Source organism: Odocoileus virginianus, chromosome 29, assembly GCF_023699985.2.
Source record: "Odocoileus virginianus isolate 20LAN1187 ecotype Illinois chromosome 29, Ovbor_1.2, whole genome shotgun sequence".
NCBI classification, from domain to species: Eukaryota; Metazoa; Chordata; class Mammalia; order Artiodactyla; family Cervidae; genus Odocoileus; species Odocoileus virginianus.
In genome coordinates this window covers 29,586,284-29,610,832 of record NC_069702.1, presented here as the reverse complement: position 1 = coordinate 29,610,832, position 24,549 = coordinate 29,586,284, and the positions used below count along the sequence as shown (strand labels likewise).

The following is a 24,549-nucleotide window of genomic DNA, read 5'->3' as shown; positions in this document are numbered from 1 at the left end:
TCATATTATTAGGACTGGTGGAATAGACATTTTAACCTATATTTGTCTAGAGCCCCACTCTTTAGCACCATGGTTTGTATGTTATGCTATGAGTTTAGAGTTTATCCTGTAAGGTAAGGGCAACTTTAATTAGTATTTGAGGAAAGTGACAGAACTTTCCCAAACACCCACCCCCAACCTCTACTACTCTGGTGGCAACGGAGAGGCAAGATTAGAGGAAAGTAAAATTTTATCCAGAGTAACCAGTGAGAAACCTGTTGCAATAGCACAGGGGTACTGGGGACAAAGGGGGTGGGGCAAAGGCAGAGGTTTAGATTTTATAGGTTTGGTCTAGAGGGAACAGAGTGGAAACTTGGGAAACTGGGTTGTTGTTTGTTGTTTAGTCGCTAAGTCATGTTCAACTCTTTCGCAACCCCACGGACTGAAGCCTTCCAGGCTCCTCTGTTCATGAGAGTTCCCAGGCAAGAACAGTGGAGTCGGTTGCTATTTCCTTCTCCAGAGGATCTTCCGGATCCAGGGACTGAACCTGATCTCCTACTTGGCAGACATATTCTTTAATAGCTGAACCACCAGGGAAGCTCAGATTTTAAAGATTTGGTCATTAATTGTCAGGGGGAAACAGAGTAGAAACTTAGGAAACTGGGTAGATAGTGCTGAACGCTGATTACATATAGAACACTGGAGAATGAGGTGTGGGGGAAATGAGTCTAGTCTGGGTACATACAGTTAGAGGTACTCATAAGATCTTTAGTGTAGCAGTCTTGCTGTCTCAACCTCAGGAGAGAGTCATGCACCAGAATTATGGCTTTATGAGTCACTAGCATGTATCCATATTGAAAAATTGGCCTGCAATAAATTGTGCAAAGCAGGTGTGTTAAATGAAAACAGAATAAGGTGGATAGAGGATGGATTTCTTAAAAAAACAAACAAACAAACAAAAAACTTAGATTTAGAATCCAGGCCTAAGAAGAGAAAACTACGTACTGCTCAGAGAGTAAGAGTACCAGAAGGGAGAATGGTAATGGAAACCAAGGAAGAATCAAATTTCAAGAAAGAAAGCATAACCAGTGGTAATTTTAAAAGTATATCACTAATAGATTTTTCTATCCCTTCAAAAAATTCCAAGCAGCACCACAGTGGGAAACAGAGTAATTAATAATTTCCATCTTCTTCCTACAGAACCCTTTCTTTGGATATTTTGGATATCATGGATTTGGGGGCCGTCCTCCTTATTATTCAGAAGAGATGTTTGAAGATTATGAAAAACCAAAAGAAGAAGATCCTCCTAAAACAGAGACTCCAGCCACTGATCCTTCAGTTAATTCAACAATTCCTGAGACTAACTCTACCCAGCCAAATGCACCCAGTCCCAGAGCGGGTCAAGGCGGAAATGACACCAGCCCAGTAGGAAACAATGGTCAGGGGCCTAACACTGCGGGCAACCCTACAGTTCAAAACAACCCTGTAGTAAATGTTTCAGGCCAAGGAGTTCCAAGAAGTCAAACCCCATGGAGACCAAGTCAGACAAATATTCATGAAAACTATCCACATCCTAACATCCGAAATTTTCCTGCAGGAAGACAATGGCGTCCTGCTGGTACCTCTATGGGGCACAGACGTAATGGGCCTTTTTACCGAAATCAACAAATTCAAAGGGGTCCTCGGTGGAACTCCTTTGTTTTAGAAGGCAAACAAGCAATTCTTCCAGGATATCCAGTATATCGCAGAGCTTATGCCTCCACCGCAAGGGGCAATTATCCCAATTATGCAGGAAATCCAGCAAACTTCAGAAGAAAGCCTGAGGGGCCCAGTAAACAACCTGCGGGAACCATTGCCCCTCTGGATCCCAAACATGGTACTACTGGCCACAATGAAAACATCCAAAATCCAAAAGAGAAGCCAGTAAGTCAAAAAGAAAGAACAGTTATTCCTACAAGGGATCCAAATGGCCCCTGGAGAAACTCTCAAGACTATGGAGTTAGTAAGTCAAACTATAAACTGCCTCACCCTGAAGGTAACATTCTAGTCCCAAATTTTAATTCTATTGATCAACGTGAAAACTCTTATTACCCAAGAGGAGATTCCAGAGGAACCCCAAATTCTAATGGACAAACTCAGAGCCAGAATTTGCCCAAAGGGATTGTTTTAGAACCAAGAAGAATCCCATATGAATCAGAAATTAATCAGCCAGAAATAAAGCACAGTACATATCAGCCTGTGTACCCAGTGGGATCTCCTTCCCCTGCAAGGGAACATTTTCCTGCTGGAAGAAACACTTGGAACCAACAAGAAATCTCTCCACTTTTTAAGGAAGATCCTGGAAGGAAGGAAGAACACTTATCTCATCCTTCCCATGGCTCTAGAGGACGTATTTACTACCCTGACTACAACCCCTATAACCGCAGGGAAAACCCACCATACCTTAGAAGTAATACCTGGGATGAAAGAAATGGTCCTCCCAATACAATGGGGCAACCTGAAAATCCACACTATCCCATGAGCACTCCAGATCCAAAAGAGACAATCCCTTATAAAGAAGAAGACCCAACTGATCCAACTGGAGATGAACCTTTCCCAGGACAAACAAGATGGGGTGTGGAGTTGAACTTTAAGAGAGACCCAACAGCTAGGTATGAAGGCAAGCAATATACCTCAAACCAACCAAAGGAATACCCTCCCTATTCCTTAGATAATCTATCAAAGCCCAGGGAGTATTTTCCTTATGGTGAATTTTACCCCTGGAGCCCAGATGAGAATTTTCCACCATATAATTCTGCTCCCACTATACCACTGCTTGTGGAGAATAGGGCCTATTATCCTAATAATGCTGTTGGACAAGAAGAAAATACTATGTTTCCTTCTTGGAATTCCTGGGACCACATGGTTCAAGTCCAAGGGCAGAAAGAAAAAAGGCCATATTTTACCAGAACTTTCTGGGGTCAGCCAATGAATCTACCCAAAGCCCCCGCTAGTCCACCATACCACAAGGAGAACCAGCCTTATTCCAGTAACTCCCCAACTGGGTTTCAGAAAAATCCAACATGGCATGAAGGTGAGAATTTGAATTATGGCATGCAAATCACCAGGTTAAATTCACCAGAGGGAGAACATTTGGCTTTTCCAGACTTAATTCCCCCACATTACCCAGGAAGTCCAAAAGAAACACGTCTATTTCACCTAAGCCAGAGAGGCCCTTGCTGTCCTGGTGGCTCCACAGGGCCCAGGGACAATCCACATGCTCTACAAGACTACACTCTATCTTTTGGCCAAGACACCAGCCCTCTCTATACAGAAGACAGTCATACTAAGCATGAAAGACATACTGTTTCCCCAACAAGCATCCTACCTGGCCAAAGAAACAGCTCAGAGAAAAGACTGCCTGGAGAAAGTCAAAACCCAAGTCCTTTCAGAGATGACGTGTCCACTCTGAGGAGGAACACACCATGTTCTATAAATAACCAATTGAGCCAAAGGGGAATTAGGCCCCTTCCTGAAGCCAGTTCCCTTCAATCAAAGAATATACCTTGCCTCAAAAGTGATCTTGGAGGAGATGGAAACCATGTTTTGGAACAAACATTTGAAGGCAACCAGCTCAATGAAAGACCTGTTGATCTTACTCCTGAGCAGCTTGTTATGGATACACCTGACGAAGGTCCCAAGCCAGAAGGAATTCCAAGTGACGTGCAAGGAAATGAGGGCAAAAGGCAGCAACAAAGACCATCTACCATCCTACAGTTACCATGTTTTGACTCCAAATTAAGAAAGTATTACACCTCCAGCACTGGGACTCCATCTAGTCTTGGAAGGCAAGGCTCATTTGATGGGGATTCAATTATGCCTACTGAAATTCCTAACTCACTGGCTGAATTAGCCACTGGGGCACAGTTTCAGAATATAAATGTAGACCCACTTAATGCAGATGATCACACTCCATTTGATCCTCTTCAAGTAGGGACCAATCCACAGGACCAGGTTCAAGACTGTTTATTACTTCAGGCCTAGGAATCATCTCCAGCAAGTATTCTCTGGGGAAGGAAAATACCTGCTATGCTACAGTGGTTTCCAGACATTTTCTCCCCCAAGACTTGATTAAGTATCTCACCTTCTGGTGATCCCTAAGTTTTTCCCCACTCCAGCACAGGAGGCTGGGCCTCTGTGGTTTGCTAGATTCAGTATTGTCACTCATTAGCACAGACTTTAAAAAAAGAAAAAAAAAAAAGGAAGGCTCTGACCACCACTGCCCTGAAACTTGTAATCCACTTTTCTGGATTAGTTTCTTTGTGCTTGCTGATTCTTCCTTTTCCTCTCAAAGTTCCATACTTGCAAAATTGTCTGCATTTGCAAGACAGAAAAGCAGATGAACTTGCCATTTTATGTATGGAGATCTATACATCAATATAATCCTAATGCACTGTACTTTTTACTTCCTTGTGTTGGTTATTTTCCTGGTTAATATTCTCCTTCAGAACTTTTCTTCCACTACCTCTTTCTTCACCTTTATCATTTCCTTTTTAAATCTTTATTCTTTATTTCTATCAACCACTCTGTGTTTAGCTTTTTATTTCTCCTTCCCCATTTTTCACTCTCTCTTTTTATGTACGAAGATACCTTTAACCATCACTACTCTTTAAATCCAATTTCTCAATTTTGTCTTTTCTTCTCAGCTTTCTGTTGTTTCCCAGTGTATCATTTGTTAATCTTTCTTCTGACTCCTTTCTTCATTTTTCTCTCTGCTATATCATTTGCACAACTTAAGACTGCATGCACATCTCACTCCCTCCTTGTGTTTACTCTAAATTCCATACTGATTTTTTTTTCTTGGCCCAGCCTGACCATCATTGCAGAACATATTTTGGAAATAGTAGACACTGATACCTATTTTTAATTTTTGTATGGTCTTTACCAAGTAGACACAGCTCAGTGAGAGGAACACATTCAAAAAGAAGAATCAGGGAAAAGAGGATATTTACCCAGACCTAGTCGCCTGGGGACAAGACTTGGGAAGGTAAAGAGGGAAGGACTCCCTCTCTTCAACTGAGCATCCAGATAAAAACATAGGACTTGCCGTACCCCATCATCAACTCATAATCTGCAGGATCTAGAGAATACCTTTAGGGCAACACTATCCTAACAAGAGAAACACCCAGAGGTTAATTTCTTTAGTAGTACAGCATAACTGGTCCTACCAGTGTATTCTACTACTAACATAGACTTATTCTTCAAGCCCTGGTAGAATTATTCATAGATACACTCTCTCTGTATCTTGATTAAATAGTGTAAATTATTTTGTGAAGTAGATATTTCTATACTGCCTTGCTTAGAATACATCTAGGTGTTTTGTTTTGTTTTTATTAATGGCACTTTGGCCTACTTTCTGTATATTCCTTCCCAGAGAGGAAGAATTCTCCAAATTATCCAGAAAGTTACCTGTTGGCTCTTAGGAGTTTATTTGGAAAAAGTTTCCTGGGACAGACTGCATAAGAAGATCTCAGACACTTGGGAAAATACATTGAAAACTTCCTGAGAAAAGGAATCTTTCCCCTTGAGTCTTCTTGAGTCCCTGGCACAGTGTCTTGCACATAGTAGATAGCCAATAAATATTTACTGATTGGTTTTTAAACAACGTTGAAAGCTCCCATGAAAATCCCACAGTAAGCTTGTCCCATGGGTACACCATCTGGGATGCTAAAAGAGCCGCCATACTCCATAGCTTTATATACTCAGCAACGTTTGCATCGTAGAATCTCAGGGTTTAGAGGTAGATTATCTAGGCCAACCCACCAGTTGCTTAAATCCACCAGCACCACCACCAGATTTTAATCACATGTTGAAAAATTATTAACTTATTCTATATAAAACTGTCTCTCAAGAATTATCCTCATTAAAATAAAACTACATTGTTATGTTTCACTACTTCTTTTCAAATGATTTCTTTAATCTAGACATGAATACTTTCACTGTAAAACATTCATTCACTTCAGTATTTCCTCAAAATGCACAGATCATATATTTTTTTGGCAGATATGTCGACTGATCTTTATCTATCAGGCACCACAGCTTTAACTTATCATCTGAGACCTCTGTAATATAAAATGTAAAAGCAGAGTGGAACAAAAACATCTATTGAATTTGAGAATGCAGAGTGAGAAAGTGGGGGAGGGAACATCTCTGTAAAAGACGACTCTTCATCTCACCACCATCATCACTACTACCACAGGTATTCTTCCATAAACTCAGATACCAGGGCTGAGTTTCTTACAGTAAAGAAATTATTTTGTGTGCCCTTGCTAAGCAAAAAATCAGCTCTAAGATGGAGGTGCACACAGTGGGGATGGCAGGCCTTGAAAGTGACCCCCTCTTGTCTTGAGTGCCCCCATCCCACCTCCATGGCCCAATTTCTGTGCTGAGTTCCCATGTCTAGTGGTCATCACCTAATGATTCTAAAATAACTAGATATATCCTGGTGATGACTCATTGATAAATTAAAGAAGAAGAAAACAATATCTAAGGATAACAAACATAGGAAATAATTCAGCGAGGCTAACAAACAGTTGCCTTGTAAGTTTTTCTGTCTCACAGCCTATAATAGATTTCTCTAGGGGTACCTGGGCAATGAGCCAGTTGGCCAGAGGAAGATATATATTTTTTGACTTTGAGCAAAAAGCAAAACAGGATGATGAAATATAGGGTCGAACCACCTCTTAAACCTCAGCCTAGTAGCCATTATCACAGAGATTATTCCCTGGCTTTTTGGATTCCCTGAACTAACATCAGTCTTAACTTTATATATCTTAAAAGAAATTTACAAGACATGACATGTCTTTTATCATTTGTTTGACATGTCTCGGGCCTCACTTAACTCTCCCTCAGTCGTGACCCTGAGGACCGTAAAGAAGATTCATCTTGCCCTCAGGAAACCAAACTTTATTTCTAAAAACCCAAAAGGGAACTAGAAATAAAGGACTTGAAATCACCAGCTGTCTCCTTCACAAAACCTCAAAGGTTTCACTGTGACTCAGGCCAAGTATCCAGCTAAAACTCAGAAGAACTGTACTTGGTAGAAAGCAGGTAATCATCATTTCACAATGAGTTCTAGTTCTTGGTTTGTCCACCTGTTCTTCCATGCCTCTGCACCTAATCCCTAGCCCAAAAATCTCAGTCACTGGATTCTCTCTCTAAATTCACCACGAATAAACAGGTAACAAGCAGAACACCATGCTGATGGAGCAGAACTCTTCAAATAAAGGAGCAAGGAGGAAACTAAGCTGTTGGTCAACACAGATATAACTGTGAAACAGATGAAGCTGCCTTCAGTGTCCCATCACCTCCCCAGTCAAAGACCCTCTGCCATCATAGCGCTCCATGTCATCTCCCTTAGGACACACATTCTCCATGTCTGTGCTTCATCAAAATGGGACAGTAATTTCCTCTGCACTTAATCAAATAACTGTGCCTCGTTCCTTTCTGCACTGTATAAAGCAGGTCTTTGCTGTGGTTAACCTGGCAAAAACATTCCTTCTCCAGTGTTGGTTAATATGTAGCCATGCCCTTAAAGAGTGAGTCAGATTACAGCATATTCAGAGAAGGATATTGGTAGAAAACTTTGGTCAGGACCTTGTCAGTCCCTCAGCTATTAAACCACGTTGGTAACTGCCTCCTTTACCTAGGATTCCAGCTGCTTTTGACAGTGTCGCATGCTACCCCAGTTTCTTAGGCATTAATGTGCACATAGGTCTTGTTAAAATGCAGGCTTTGATTTTGTGATCTGGAGTGGAGTCTGCAATTCTGTATTACGAAAATACTCCCAGGTGATAATTAATCAGCCAGTTGGTATCAATAGATCAAAGCTGGGGTGGCAAAGTCCCAGGTTATTTCCTATAATTAAGGGTAACTAAGCACTTACCAGAAAAGAAACAGAAAGGTGTTGATCACAGAAAACACGGAATATTACCAATTTGAGGGGATTTGTATAAATGAAGCATGCAAGGGACAGGCTTGATAAGAGGACGCAAAGAAAGAGGGGCAGGCCAATCCTGTCTCTGTTCCTACGAGTATGTTATGCTTCTTCCTGTCTCTCTGCTTGGCTCATGTAGTTCTATTCTAAAAAGTTCTACTTCTACCCATGAAGGCCCTATTCCGTGAATACTATAACTCCTCCAAGATGAACCAACCCTAAACTCCCCAGCTTCTCTCAAGGCTCACAGCACATAGTTTTTTATATTTCATCCCTCACTGTTCTATACCACGTGCTGGTTTTTTCCCTGTTAGTTCTACCTATAGAAGAGAGAAAGTGAGACTCAGTTCTTTTTCATCTCATGTAACCATTCCTCACAACAACTGCCATTTTGCTGAGCACAGAGCAGATGCTAAATAAATGTCACTTTTCCTTTACATGTTGTAAATGGATAGAAATTTAGAATTTCCAAAATTTTAATGTTATTGATTTAAAATAACAATTTTTTCTCATTACCAAAATACATTCTCATCATAGACTATTTGGCAAATAATGAAAAGGTAAACAAATAAAAATAACACATAATTTCACTACCCAATGTTAATATTTTGGCCTATTTTCTCTTTTATATGCATATGGGAGAGAGGATTTTGAAGTAATTATTTTATGAATTAGCCAACATTTCCCTCTTGACATTATGCAAGAAATTTCCATACAATTAAAAATAAGTTTCATTTTTGTTGCCTGTAAAATATTCTGAAGTATATATTATATCATCATTCCCTTCAATGATGGACTTAAAGTTTCTTATGAATTATCACTATAATAAATAATGTTGTGATAAATATCTTTATGCCTCTTTGTCCATATTTCTGATTACTTCCTCAGAAGTGGAATTACTGGAGGAAATGATCTGTAAAATGTATTTTAGACATAACAAACTGAAAGAGAGCATCAGCTTTGGAGCCTCACAGTCTGGATCCAATTATCAGTTCTCCATGTACTATCTGTCAAACATTAATAAAATCACTTTATCTCTTTGCATCTTAGTTTTGAAAGGCTGTTGCTGACCCACGAAAAGACGCCGGGATTCTTGGCCTCCAGAGAAGAATTCAATCCGGGGCCAGAAGCGAGGCTCGACTGCTCAGAGCTTTTGTGTAATAAAGTTTTATTAAAGTATAAAGGAGATAGAGAAAGCTTCTGACATGGGCATCAAAAGGGGGCAGAAAGAGTAACCCCCTGCTAGTGTTAGCCACGGCGTGATATACTCTCTAAACAGTTATTACAGTGAATCAAAAGAATGTCTGGAGATTGTAAAGACCTCACTAGACCTACTCCAATAATTTACATTTTAAGATAACACGATTAGCCAGAAGGTTTTTTCCAGAGACTGTCCTCAAGCAGGACACATTATTGTTATATAACCCTAAGGAATGTAGAGGGAAGTTTGTCCTTTCTTCCCCCTTGAGAATTCCAGACCCCTCTTTCCTTGGGGACCACTGGACTTCTTATCAATCTGCCTAGGAATTGACTCTCTCAGTTTCATGATTTGTAAGTGAAGAGAGTACTTATTTCACGAGGTACTTAACAAGGATTAAATGAAATGTAATAAAATGCATATGCAATGTATTTCATAAATCAATCACTAGGTGGAGATGAAGGTTTATATTAATAATTCTAAAGGCGAAGTTCTAAAGCAATTCCCAGGCAGCAGCAGCATTTGGGAAGTTTCTGCACCCTCTGATTTCTCCTGTGGTATCCGAGAACTGCTTAATCCCATCTCTGAGAGTGGGGCTCAATTATCTGTCCTAAGGAGTTCTCCAAGTGAGTCTTACACACACTGAAGTTTGAGAATCACTGAATTAATACATGTCCACATTTTTCTCTGATTTGCTGCCTGGGCAGAGAAAAGCCAAAAGACAATTAACACACAATACCAACTAGAATTTACAGAAGGTTAGTGAGTGCTATATAAATCTGTGCTTAATGATAAACATACACAATGGCATATATCCTTATTTTTATAAGATAGTTATTTTGTGAGATATTTTATGAGAGAACTATTTTTACTTCCATTTTTCAACCTGAAATTGAATAAACTTGACCGTTAGTGACTTATCATTATTCCCTAAGTACTCTAAGCATAGAGTACTCTAAGCTAGGCCATGGATTTACCCACCATACTACACGCACCCCCAAAGCCTGTCTTAGTATTCTTGCCCCACTCAATCATCAATGACTGGGAGCAGACCATGGAACTTCATACAAAGGCAAAGACAAAGCAGAGATTCCTTTCACAGCTGCTTCATCTGCATTGACTCCTTATGAATTCCTGCTAAATTTCTCACTTAAATGTATGAATGAAACTACTAGACAGCATATTTAAAAGCAGAGACATCACTCTGCCGACAAAAGTCCATATAGTAAAAGCTATGGTTTTTCCAGTAGTCACATACGGATGTGAAAAGGTCAGTTTTCATTCCAATCTCAAAGAAGGGCAATGCCAAAGAATATTCAAACTATTGCACAATTCCACTCATTTCACATGCTAGCAAAGTAATTCTCAAAATTCCCTAAATCAGGCTTCAACAGTACATGAACCAAGAACTTTCAGATGTTCAAACTGGATTTAGAAAAGCCAGAGGAACCAGAAATCAAACTGCTAACATCTGCTGGATCATAGAAAAAGCAAGAGAGTTCCAGAAAAACATCTAATTCTGCTTGACTACTCTAAAGCCTTTGACTGTATGGATCACAACAAACTGGAAAAATTCTTAAAGAGATAGGAATACCAGAGCACCTTACCTGCCTCCTTTGCAGGAGAGAAGCAAGTTAAAACCAGACATGGAACAACAGACTGGTTCCAAACTGCGAAAGGAGTATGTCAATGCTGTATATCATCACCCTGCTTATTTAACTCATATGCAGAGTACATCAAGCGAAATGCTGGACTGGATGAAGTACAAGCTGGACTCAAGACTGCCGGGAGAAATGTCAATAACCTCACATATGCAGACGACACCACCCTTGTGGCACAAAGGGAAGAAGAACTAAAGAGCCTTGATGAAGGTGAAACAGGAGTGAAAAAGTTCGCTTAAAACTCAACATTCAAAAAACAAAGATCATGGCAAATAGATGGAGAAATAACGGAAACAGTGAGACTTTATTTTCTTGGGCTCCAAAATTACTGAAGATGGTGACTGCAGCCATGAAATTAAGATGCTTGCTCCTTGGAAGAGAAACTATGACCAACCTAGACAGCATATTAAAATGCAAAGACATTACTTTGCCAACAAAGGTCTGTCTAGTCAAAGCTATGGTTTTTCCTGTAGTCACATGAGATGTGGACCATCAAGAAGGCTGAAGGCCAAAGAACTGATGCTTTTGAGCTGTGGTGTTGGAGAAGAGTCTTGAGAGTCCATTGGACTGCAAGGAGATCAAACCAGTCAATCCTAAGGGGAATCAATCCTGAATATTCATTAGAAGGACTTAGGCTGAAGCTGAAACTCCAATACTTTGGCCACCTGATGTGAAGAGCCGACTCATTAGAAAAGAGCCTGATGCTGGGAAAGATTCAGGGCAGAGGAGAAGCGGTCGACAGAAAATGAGATGTTGGATGGCATCACCGATTCAATGGACATGAGTTTGAGCAAATTCCAAGAGATAGTGAAGGACAGGGAAGCCTGGTATGCTGCAATTCATGGGGTCGCAAAGAGTTGGACACAAGTGAGCAACTAAACAACAAACAGAAAAGGCTTTACTCACTCTTCAGTAGCTCTCATTTAAGAGTCACCAACTACTCTAGATTTATACTGAATGAGTTATTTCTTAATAAAGCACCTAGCCTAGTGCCTAGCAGTTGGTGTAAGTGTGAAATTGTTATTAATATGATAATCCTAGAGTATAATTAAATTTCACAAAGAAGGAAGATTTCCAGTTGGCATTTAATGAGGCAATTATACTGGAACAGAGATCTCTTCTATAAGAATCTTCAACATGGCCCCAAAAAGTTTTCCTGTTGGGTATGCAGAGAAACTAAGGCCAAGGTGGAAATAAAGCAGAGAAGCCTCTTCAGAAACAGTCTTCCTCTAAAAGTTTGCATCATAAGGAAAAAAAAGAAACTGTAACTATATGAGGTGATGGATGTTAACTAAACTTATCATGGTGACCATTTCACAGTGGGTAAGTATGAGAAGTCCTTCTGTTGTATACCTTAAAACATATCTAAATAAAACTGGGGAAGAAGTCTCCCATAAATTCTCAGAACATTTTGAAACCTTTCTTTGTTTTATGCAATTCTGCCAAGTGACTATAATTATACACATGTCTTTTTTCCTCATCTAAGCTGTACTCATAATTCATCCATTCAACAAATATTTATTGAGCTCCATTACACACCAGACACCCTTCCACCCTTCCCAGTGCTGGGGACATATCAATGGGCAAAATAAAAATGACTGTCTTTGTGGAGCTTATGCAGTGTTAGGGGAGACAACATAAACATAATATATAAGTAAATTATGTAGTCTGCCAGAGGGTGATAAGTACATGGGGTGGAATAAACCAAGATAAGGAAATGGGATTCGCAATTTTTTAAAAGTGGTCAGGATGAGTTTCGTGGAGAAAATCATCACCAAAATGAACTGGGGTCCAACTGAGCAGAGTTCTAGAAAGTGAGTGGTGACAGTGACTATCACAGCTCAATCACCAAAAATCTAGCAGAGTTCCCTGTATGTAGTAAATAATCAATAATTGTTTGCTGATTAAATAAAGTTCAAGGTCTTGTCTTAAACAACATACCAAATTGAAGACTGGACAAGAATGATTTGTCTTTAGCATGTCAAAACTATGATTCCTACTGAAGCACCAGTGTCAGAACCTTATCCCTAAAAGAAAACACTAATCAGTATGAGCACAGTGGAAGTTATTAAAAATGACTATTACCCTTGGGGGAAAAAAGAAAACATAACAATGTCTCTTCAAGCAACTGATTTTACTAATCAGCCTCTCATTATTTTAAATTCAGAGTCAGCATTTACTTTCCACAGTACCCTTATATATTTATGCCAAATTGGTCTTGACTTTCTGCCATAAAGTTTATGTGCCATGATAAACATACTTGTCAGAAGGGACTTTGTCTTTTTATTTAATTTTAGGTATAAAATGACAAAGCTATCTCAAATATCATGTTTGAACTTAGTGATTAATGCATAATTGGATCATACTTACAACCTGTTTCTCAGTAATAAATTATATTTTAGCATACATACAGGAAAGTTAACACAAGCAAACTTTTTTCCAATAAATTATTTCACGCAGGTATATGCTTATGAATCTATTTAATTGTTCAAACTGTGCTAGAGAATACATATTTTGGAGTACATAATTTGTTAGATTTAGTTACAACAGAGGTGATTTCAATGAGAATTTCTTATATTGTTCTACTTATCAAAAAATTTTTATTAAAAAATATCCATATCATTTGCTCCCAAATGTTATGTCAAAATATATTTTTCAATTATACATTTAATTATGTCACTTTCAGCTAATTTCATAAATATTAGAGATCTAATTTTAAATTATTTTATGAATATTTCCAAAACATGTTTTCTAATTATTTTTCTAGTGAAGACAAATAATTGACCCATATTTACACATAAATATTCTCTGCACAGTGATTTTTTTAAGAGACTAGTATGGAAAGTGCAAAGCTCAGGCTCTCTAGGGCAAAGCCAAAAAAAAAAAGCAAAATTTAATTATGCCTCCTGATTTTTTACTTTTTGAATTTTACTTTCTCCCCTCGTCTATTTTTTAAATGCTAGAAATTTACCTTAAAAACGTAACAGTGTTACTATTTCAATTATTTGCCAGTGGTAGGGGTGGGGTAGTTTATTTTATATTATCCCCCCCCAAAAAATCATGGTTTCAAATTCATCAGGAGTAAATATATTAACTACCTGGGATCAAAATGGAGAGCCCTTCAAGATAAGCAGTTGTGCAGTCAGCATGACTTGAATTAGTCAGGATAGCAGGAATCTGGGGTCAGAGCTGTTTCCACCATTTTGGTCTGACCACGATAATTAAGTTTGATCCTGTTGGTGTAGCACTTGTTTCTGTCATAGGTGTAACAGGTCTCAATGTCTCTATCACAGATATTGCTCTGGCTGGCAGTAACTACTTGATCTTCCAGCTCCACTTCTGTAGAGTCACATTTTTTGCACCTGAAAAACAAATACACACATTAGACACTCCCCATCAAATGTTGTCTCAGAATCTGAGTGACTATACATTTCTATCCAAAATCAGTTAGTTCTGACAAAGGATGACTCCTTTCAGACTTCAACTTCTCTATAATACAGAATTATTTATGTGATTTTTTCAACCTTTAACTGAAAGTAAGCAATAGAATTAATATATATGATTGTGTACACTATTCAGTAACTTCCACTCTGTTAAATTTATTCCCAACTGTATAATAGGCTAAATTAATTATTTACAGGAATGAAGAAGGGAGGGTTTTTTTTTTTATGTTGGAGTCTATGGTTTCCAAAGAAACACCTGCAAGTTAATGGGTCTGAATTATTGAACTAAAAAGACAAATTGGTCCTTCTTGTACTAGTGACAATAATTATTTCTTTAGAATATATTTAGAACTAACTTTTATTTATAAAATTTATGAATTTCTGATGGCTAATAATTAACATGGGCTTCCCTGGTGGCTCAGACAGTAAAGAATCCGCCCGCAGTGCGGGAGACCTGGATTCAGTCCCTGGGTCGGGAAGATCCCCTGAAGGAGGGCATGGCAACCCACTCCAGTATTCCTGCCTGGAAAATCCCCATGGACAGAGAGGCCTGACAGGCTACAGTCCATGGGGTTGCAAAGAGTCAGACACAACTGAGTGACTAAGGACAGGACAGCACAGCACTAATTAACATATGAATTAATGTATTCAAAAGTTCAAATGATATTGGTATATGTTTGTACCCCAATATGTTTTCAAAAACATTCTTACTAACAAGTTTAATGAAAAGTTATTGACTTAGGTATCTTTATTAGTGTGAAGGAAAATCTCTTACAGGTCAGACAAATGGTACACAAACTTGGTTCTCATTGGTGAGGTAGGATCAGAGATATTCTCCCTGCTGTTCAGAGGAACACTAAAAAAAAGAAAAAAAGAAAATGAAGAATAATGAAATTAGCAGATACTGCTGTTTTTGGTAATAGGTATATTGCTAGGACAGTACTTACTACTTCATTCAGACATTTAGGACATTTATAGCTCTCTATAAACACTCTTTAGTAACACTATTACTCATATTTCACAGTAATTGCTACATTTTAAACAATTTCATTCAAAATAAACCTCACAACAACTCCTGTCAATTATCTTTACTTGGTAAATCCCTGCTTTTCCTTTAAAAATAAGCTCAAGTTTTACTTTCTTTGTGATTTTTACCTCGATCCCATTTCCATCCCTCAATAAACTTCTCATCTGTAGTCTCATTAATATTTCATATACCTTTACTATACTGCCATATTATAGTTGCTTACCTACACAATAGCTATTTCTAGATTCTATAAATTCCTTGAGCCAAAAACATTTACACATCCCAGTGCCTTGCTATAGGTGTGACATATAGAATATGTCCAATATTTGTGAATGAATGGACAGACATATACTAAAGATCACATTTTAGAAATGTGGTAATTACAAATCAGAGAGGTTGGTGACCTACCCAAGTTCACACAAGTACTAAGAAGTAAAGCTGGAATTGGAATTCAGACTTTTTGAGTTGGAGGTCTTCCATGAAAACTTAGATAACATATCAACTAGTTCAGGCGATTTCATTAACTTTACATTTTTTCATCTATGTCATCATTCCTCTTGATATGCACTGCTCCCTACCAAAAGATCCCCAAAAACCTCAGGTTTTCCTAACTCAGTATTTACCAATATTATCCACATATATATACAAGTTAAAAAGTTGGATTCTGTCCCTCAGTCTTCCCTCTCTGTCACCACCTAGGTCTAAATCCATCTCACAGTTCAACTGACTCTAATACTTTGCATCTTTGAACTTGATTCAGGACACCACCCTTCTCTCCTAATTGTAGCATTACCTTCCTTCAGTCATGACCCCTCCCATGCGTTGGCCACATTATTGCCAGAACAGTCTTTTTAAACTATGAGCCTAATTTCCTTCTCTGCTTAAAGCCTACATTGTTTCCCCACAGAAAACAAGGTATCAATAAAATGGCATAGAAGGCACTGCAGGATGCACCTCTAACTCCCCAGCCTCATCTCTCACCACACCACCTCTTTACACCATGTGTCAGATGTAAACAACTGTTTGCTATCATACAAAACTTCCCAGGATATTCTCATCTCTAAGTGCTAAAGATAACAAAAACAGTAATAGCCCTAACATCTGTGGCTTGGATGGTAAAGCGTCTACCTACAATGTGGGAAACCCAGGTTCAATCCCTGGGTTGGAAGATCCTCTGGAGAAGGAAATGGCAACCCACTCCAGTACTCTTGCCTGGAAAATCCCATGGACAGAGGAGTGTGGTAGGCTACAGTCCATGGAATGCAAAGAGTCAGACATGACTGAGTGACTTCACTTTCACTTTACTAAAAAGTTTGTGCCTGGTACTATGATGAACACATTAACATGATGATCTCATAAAACTGTCACAGAAACTGTTTCCTTTTCTTGGAATTATCTGCTACCCCTATCAACTCTGTCATCACCCACACACATTTCTACCACTTACTCCAAATACCCTCTCCGGCCTCCCCCTGACTCTCTCCCACTTTCCCCAGGGACCCCTCCCTTGTGCTTCTATAACGTCCTATACCTATTCCTGTCACAGCATTTACAATACTGCATTGTAATTGCCTTTCAATTATTTACAGTTCCCTACTAGACTGTAAATTCTTTGATGGCAAGGACTGTGTTTTATATAAATTATTGTATCCCCAGCTCCAATCCTCAGTGGCTTTCAGAAGCACTCGATAAATGTTTGTCAAATTAATAAATGAATGAATGAACATATCTATTCTTTATTACATTACAAAATCTCTAGTAATACCAGAAAATGCTTTAAATAATGAGAAAAGTAAGAGAACAGACACACCACACATGAGTATTTCACGGGGGGCTACTGTTCTAAGTGCTTTTATATATTATCATATTTAATCCTCACAACCCTACGATGTGTATATATACATACCTACATATATCCCTTTTTTTAGTTTAGGGAACAGACTCAAACTAGTTAAGTAACTTGCCCAAAGTCATATCATCATTAAGTGATGGAGTTGGGAATAATGCCATAATGACACAGCAATGATAACAGAACTTTCAGAAATAAGGTTAAAGAAGCATCAATATATGTCAGGGAAATGGCATGAAGTTACTGAACTGCCTGATTTCACTAAACATAATATCATAGAAAGGATCATGTCATTAAAAAAAAAGATAAATCAGAGAATCCCGGAGTATCATTTCAAATCTGCCCTTGGACATTTAAATATGAGAGACTTATACTGAAGAGACTCCTCTTCAACACTATTTAGGTGCCAGTGTCATTGATGCCATTCTGTTAAGATACATGCTTCTCCAATTATTCTATCCTTAACAGGGAACTGGGGCTTCCCTTGTAGCTCAGTCGGTAAAGAATCTGCCTGCAGTGCAGGGGACCCAGGTTCAATCCCTGGGTTGGGAAGATCCCCTGGAGAAGGAAATGGCAACCCACTTCAGCATCCTTGCCTGGAAAATCTCATGGACACAGGAGCCTGGTGGGCTGCAGTCCATGGGGTCACAAAGAGTCGGGCACGACTGAGTGGCTAACACTTACTTACTTACTTAACAGGGAACTAAATGGTATGGACTTGAGTGGTCAAAGAAAACTTGCTCAAGGAAGTGATGTCTAAGCTAAGACATGCAGGCTGAGGAGTTAACCAGCCTAAGAGGGGTGCAAGAAAGAGTCCTTCAAGCAGAGGAATAGATTATGCAAAAGCAGAAGAGGAAGAAAGAGGTACTGCAACATACTGATTTTTCAAACATAAGGTGAAAAAGAAGTGGCCATGGAAGAGCTTGAGAGTTATGCTGAGCACTGTAGGTTAGGCTGAAACATTCATAATTTATCCTAGTAACAACATTGGGGGTACCAGCAAAAGGATTTTAAGAAGGGTAGTGGCATAATGATAACTGGCACACAGGTTAGGTGAATAAATAACAGTAAATATTTTTTGAAAATGTGCCAGGAACTACATAGTCTTTAAAAGGAATAGATCTCAATTTATCTTTACAATAACCCTATGAATACATATTATTTTCCTATTAATATTTAGAGATGAGAAAGTTTAAGTTTAGAAGGGTTAAGTAACTAGCATACCATAGCACATAGCTACTAATATTTAGTGACAACCAGAACTCAAAACAAATTCTTAAGCATATTATACTTCTCCTATTGATTACATGGGATTGAATGCTATATTCTGTTTCAATAAGAGGTATTTGATTCAGGAGGGAAACTACTGAAAGTAGTAGAAGTACTTCACAAGAGAGACATTAATGACTGGATCCAATAGAAATCTCAGTTCTTAAATATTATTAGTGTTTTTGCTGTTGAATACGACTCATAGCTTATAACTTAAGACTATGTGTGAAATGAAATGAGTATCTGAAGTCCAATACACAAATGGAGATGAAATCAATGTAGCAAATTTAATTAGTCTACCTTACTTTTATGCAGACAGATGAAGTTGAACACAAGGTGAAGAACTTTGTGGTCCATATATGGTGCAAAACAAGCCCTTCAAAATTATCTCAAGTTTCACTTTGAACTGATAAAGAGCAACTGTAAGTTCTGATTCAAACTGAAATAACTCCATATAAACAGGGCATGTTGATGACTAGATCCGAACCTCCAGTTATTATTGGATGTAGCTGACTGGTTTTAGGTTGCCTGCAAACCTCTGTCTCTGCTCCCAACTACATAATTGGCTTAAGCCCATTACCCCGATTCAACCTCATGTAAGCTGTTATACTTAGGCTTCCCAGGTGGCACTAGTGGTAAAGAACCCGCCTGTCAATGCAGGAGACACAAGAAACGTGGGTTCTATCTCTGGGTTGGGAAGACGCCCTGGAGGAGGAAATGGCAACCCACTCCAGTATTCTTGCATGGAGAATCCCATGAACAGAGGAGCGTGACAGGCTACAGTCCAAGGGGTCACAAGAGTTAGAAATGACTTAGCAACTAAACAACCACCACATCAAGGTGTTACCCACTGAAAAGAGGAGCAAAGATATAGGTATCACATGCAAACGACCACTAATATCAGAAAGTATCTGCTCACAAAATGAAAAAATGAAGCATGAAATACCACATACATAATTCTGATGTTTCTCTCCACAATGTCTTGACTAGGATCTTCAGCAGAAGGGATGATCCTGGAAGTAATCCGGGCACACTTACATTTGTTGTCAACAAGAACAATCCTTTCATTTTCATCTTGGGCTTGAAAGATAAATATTATAAGAAGAAAGGTAACCAAAAGTCTAATTTCATACTTAGTATCAAGTTAATTTATCACCCTCCCCAGCAGAAAAAGTTTTTTGGCTGATCAATTTCAGCTTTCTCCATTTGTTCTCTTTCCTAACCTAAAGGAGCTAAGTGGAATCTCACAGCATAGTGAAGGAAATACAAATGAATTCCAAAAGGAATTTTCTCACTTTTCCTTGGACCAGTCTATGGGAACCTGAACTGAAAAAATTCTGGTTTTAATCAAATGCTTTTAATGGAGGCACAACCCTCTGAATGATAGAGCTTTGTAAAAAAAAAAATTAGTGCCAAATGCCAAAATGAGAGAGAAAACAAACATCTAGACTGAATTTCTCTCAGACTAGAGAAATTTATCCAAAAGTGAACAAGTAAACCAGTTTTTTATGATAAAAACACCCTTCCTGAACACCCATTCATACTTTTTTCCCTTATGCTAAGAACATGCACATTTTCCCCCAAGATAACCTTATTTTGTAAGACTTTAAAATTCTCCATTAAAATTTTCCTGAACTTAATTATATTCTTCCTTTTCATAATAACAATCAGGTTATCATGGCATAATGATTTAATCCATTAAGTTCTATATTTATTAATATTTCTTATAAGACTTATTTTTAAAGATATAGTATCTATAGATGTAAAGTGCTATAAACTTGCTAAAACAGCTTAGAATATGTTGTTAGGTACAAGTTCTATTTCATATAACATGCATGTGTACAGAAAAAAATAACAAATGAGTGAATATACAAATAACTATTAAAACCGTAACTGTAAATGTCAACATTTACTGTCCAACCTGAATATGAGATAAAATGTCTGGTAAGTGTCGCAAAGAATTAACAAAATTTCTTATCATCTGGACTTAGATCAACTAACATATATTTGAGGAAGTAACAATAAATAACTTTATTTAATAGTGATAATTAAACAATAATAATGATGTTAAGTATCTTTTTCATTCCTATAATTTTAGCTAAGTGAGCTTTAAAATTTCCTTCCATCAAATCTCAATTTTAAAAAAAAGACTTAGCACATGAATTCAAGTTATAAAGGTTAAATGATAAGGAAATAAATTGTAACTGGACATCAAATTATTCCACAGATGATCTCAGAGCAGAAAGGATCTAACTACAGTATTTCAGTCTTAATGATACAGTCATTACAAAAACAATTTAAGATCATTGTTATGGTACTTATAATTGTTTTAAGTACTTTATAATGCATTATTATGTCATTATTCATAAGTTCTTGATAAATCATCTGACAAAAGTCTTATGGCATTGGAGAAAAACCATTATGAAGTCAATTTAAAATAATGATATAATTCTTAATTTTTTTAAAAGAGTAAGAATATTTAAAAGGTATCCTCTTCCCTACTCCTGTATTAGTGACTTTTAAATGTTTTTCTCATTAAAATACAAATAAGCAGGCAATACCTGACCAAAAATATAGGTGGGAGTTGAGTATGTGACTTGACTATTAAGTCTTAAATAGAAAATATATATGTTTTGTTTATGGCACATATTATATTTTCTTGCCAGAAACCTAGGGGGGAAATATCTTTACTGTTATTATATAAGAATACTAGGTAGCCTAATATACCTACCAGGAAAACATAAAAATACATTCAATTCACCAAGACTTATAAGAGTCTAACTTCTGTTTCATCAACAGGAAATATTTTTCCTAATACACCTGTTATTATAGACTATGCCTTACTTTATTCCAAGAGCACCTGAAACAGAGTAGGTGGCTCAATAAATATTTGTTAAACAACTTAATTCAGTTCAAGTAAGAAAACAGACTTAACACATACTAGTTATGAATGTAAAGAGTTTACCAAAAAGGTGATTCTCTCATACAGGGAGAACAGGAGACTAGATAGGAGTGTGGGCTATGGTGTCAGATGGCCTGAGCTCCACCTACCACATGCCTGTCGTGTGACCTTAGGCAAGTTACTTCACCTCTTTAAACTTCAATGGGCTCAAGGATATGTCAGAAATAATGAGAGCACTTACCCTCAAACGGTTACTGTGAGAATTAAATGGAACAGAATATGTAAAGCAGTTAGCATAATGTCTAGAATATAGTATGTACTCAATAAGTTACAGCTCTTTTATATATAAATGGCTATATATGTTCCATGGATATGTTTATAGGTATATAAATATGTTCATAAACACATATATTTTTATATATAGGTACATATATTATATACAGTTTACTACTGCTATCTTTATGTTTTAAATATTATTAGAAATTCATTATTCTTAATACTAAATTAGTGAAAAGTATATGTAAAATCACTATTCTTAATTACATTATACTGCCCTGAAATAATAAGCTCAAAAAAAAAGGAATAAACTCAGTAAGTCTTAAAACAATATATATCAAATTATATCATTTCTAATTCACATACCCTTCGAGATGAAGATTATTAAAACTATACTTTTATATTCAGAAAATAATCCATTTTCTACAATAGTTTGAAAAGTTAATAAACAAGATAACTGAAGTTCAACCATCAAGTTCCAGGAAATCTGTACAACATTAAACATTGTTAAAGGGTCATAATAAATTTGTAGGCTTGGATCCAGGAAAGTTATTGGAACTAATACCAGCCTCTCTGGGGAAATAAAATCCCAATCCACTCTATACTGTATTTACAACAATTATTACTTCATTTCTCCAGAATATAAATTTGAGACACTCAAGGAGAGAATTCTGATTTTCAAGATTCAATATGGGTATTTGTAGAGTATAACTATCTATACTTATCTAAAAATTATCTATTTTCTTATTTTCTAGGTTTTAATAGGCAGACATGTAAGAGAAAAAAGAATAAAAAGAATTACAATGAATCTTGTCCATGTTAAAGACCACTGCCCATACAAAGATTAAGACATGTTAGAAAAACAGCCAGCTAGCTGTCCAACCAAAACACAAACATAGATGTTTAATCTGAAGAACAGATCTGTATTCTATTTTCCCTTTTATCTGGGTTCATGCTCAAAATATCACATACCTGTCGCAAGAACAGCCTTAACAAAAATGGCCAGGACTCCCCAAAAAAGCAAACAATTCTTCATCTTGACTTCACTTCTTTTGAAAAACTGGAGCTAAGAAGTCAGGGTTAAGGTGTGTGATCTATAAGGAGTGTGCAAATGATGGGGCTTCTGCTTTCTTAAAATAACACTCCAGGCAGCTAACAAACTAAGATCACAACTGCGGTTGAACTCTGCAATTTAAATGCTGCACTGGAAATATATTATGGCTCAGATTTACGTAGTTTCTTCCAAAATATCCCCCAAAACTATGTTCTTGTGCAATCACTTTTTATTTTACATTTATTCTATATAATTAAATCCAAAGATTAATCATTTCAAGGCATGAGCCCATTAAGAATGTTCAAACAGGGATTCTCAACGTTATTACCTAGATAATAACATATTCAAATGAAATATAATATGGTGTTTGTTGTACCTGGAAAAATTAATGAAGTAGAGAGAAGGAAAAGGAAAGAATTAAAGCCCTTTAAGGTTCCAATTGTATTTTATGTCAACTTTTTCTTTTAGTCCTTACTTACCCAAGCTACCAGGTTTAACACATAAGTTACGGGTTATGTCTATACATATATTATCTCATTACGTTCAGTTATTTCATAAATTCAAACTTGCAGTTAGAAACTGTTGGCTGCTGGATATCAGCTGCCATGTTTCAATTTGACAGTATTAAAGCAGACCCTGTATTTGCTTACCCAATCATACCTTTCAGAATTGTAAACCCATGAAACAATGCTCGTTTGAGATGCCTCAACAGAAAACTGAATCACTGCAGTATTTCTTATAATTTTTTTCATTAATTAATGTCAAAAAAACAAACAAACCAAAACTGTGATCTTTCATATAGAGCATCTCCCTACCTCCTACCGCAACAGGCTAGAATAATGTCTCTTGAGCAGGGTTGGTTCCAAGAACATGCTGGTTATTTTTATATACAATATCAAATCTACGCTACTTTTGGTTTTCAGCTCTCTGATTTTTTAAGGATCACCTAGAATTTTTTTTAGACCAGAGTAAATAACAAACATTTACTGGTGTCACTTATGGTAGAAAAAAGTTCCTACACCAGATACACATGACCCAGTTGTTAAATAGAACATTTTCAAGGTTAACACACGCCCTAACCCAGCTTTTTTTTTTTAACCCACTTTTGATGACAGCCAATTCCTCCTTGCCCCCCCACCCCAAGACATGTGAGCAACTGCTAATGAAAAGCAGTAAACAGCCACTTGGGCTATAGCATTTTCAACTCCACTCCAAGGTGAAGATTCCCATTACATTCGAGACTTAAGTTCTCTCAATTTTCTCCTAATAAAAGTTCCTGAGTCCAGTATTTACAATATTACAGCACTAGCAGAGCAGTGTCTACAACTCATCTTTGTCTGCTGCTTCGTCCTCATTGGTTGTGGGAGGATCACCTAGAATTTTGACAGTTACTAAAGAAATACTTCAGGGTAAGTAGGCAAGTGGGCTTAACAGCTGGAAGCAAAAAAATTGCAGAATGAATGTTATTAAAAGCCAGCACACAACTGTACTCCTTTAATTAACATGTACTGAGTGACTAGAAAGAATAAAGTGCCAAGCACTAGAATACACAATATTATTGCACTGTCAAACCTTACTCTCACCTTAGTTTCTACCTTCATAGTACTTAGAAACTATTCGGGGTTAAGAAAAATATACCAGATTCACATGAATAATTATAACTGTTAGAAAAATAAACATCTGAAAGCTCATTATTTTAGTGTGTGGTCAGGATGTCAAAATAACTGTCAACCACTTAAAAGTCTTAAGTGTTTTGACATCTAATTGTTTTGACATCTGAATAACTGATTTATTATAACACTCAAAAAAAAACCCACAGTAAATAGAAGTTAGCTGGATACATTTTTAAGTCATTATTTCCTTGAAAAATAAACTCTGGGGTAGACTGCCTTCTCAAAGCAAGTTGGATAAATTCC

At 37.3% G+C, this 24,549-nt stretch overlaps 2 protein-coding genes across 2 annotated transcripts; one reads left to right on the top strand and one right to left on the bottom strand.

The window, feature by feature from the left end:
* Nucleotides 1-1,184: 1,184 nt before the first annotated feature.
* ENAM (enamelin) lies at nucleotides 1,185-4,468 on the top strand. Its single transcript, XM_020873543.2, has one exon. It carries the CDS (start codon nucleotides 1,246-1,248, stop codon nucleotides 4,000-4,002), a length of 2,757 nt encoding a protein of 918 aa, XP_020729202.2. The 5' UTR covers nucleotides 1,185-1,245; the 3' UTR covers nucleotides 4,003-4,468.
* Nucleotides 4,469-13,276: 8,808 nt separating this feature from the next.
* Nucleotides 13,277-22,738, bottom strand: JCHAIN (joining chain of multimeric IgA and IgM). Its single transcript, XM_020873522.2, has 4 exons — nucleotides 22,552-22,738; nucleotides 19,355-19,481; nucleotides 15,032-15,112; nucleotides 13,277-14,175 (listed from the first exon to the last, which is right to left on the bottom strand). The coding sequence occupies exons 1-4, from the start codon at nucleotides 22,613-22,615 to the stop codon at nucleotides 13,971-13,973; spliced, it is 477 nt and encodes a 158-aa protein (XP_020729181.1). The 5' UTR covers nucleotides 22,616-22,738; the 3' UTR covers nucleotides 13,277-13,970.
* Nucleotides 22,739-24,549: the final 1,811 nt, after the last annotated feature.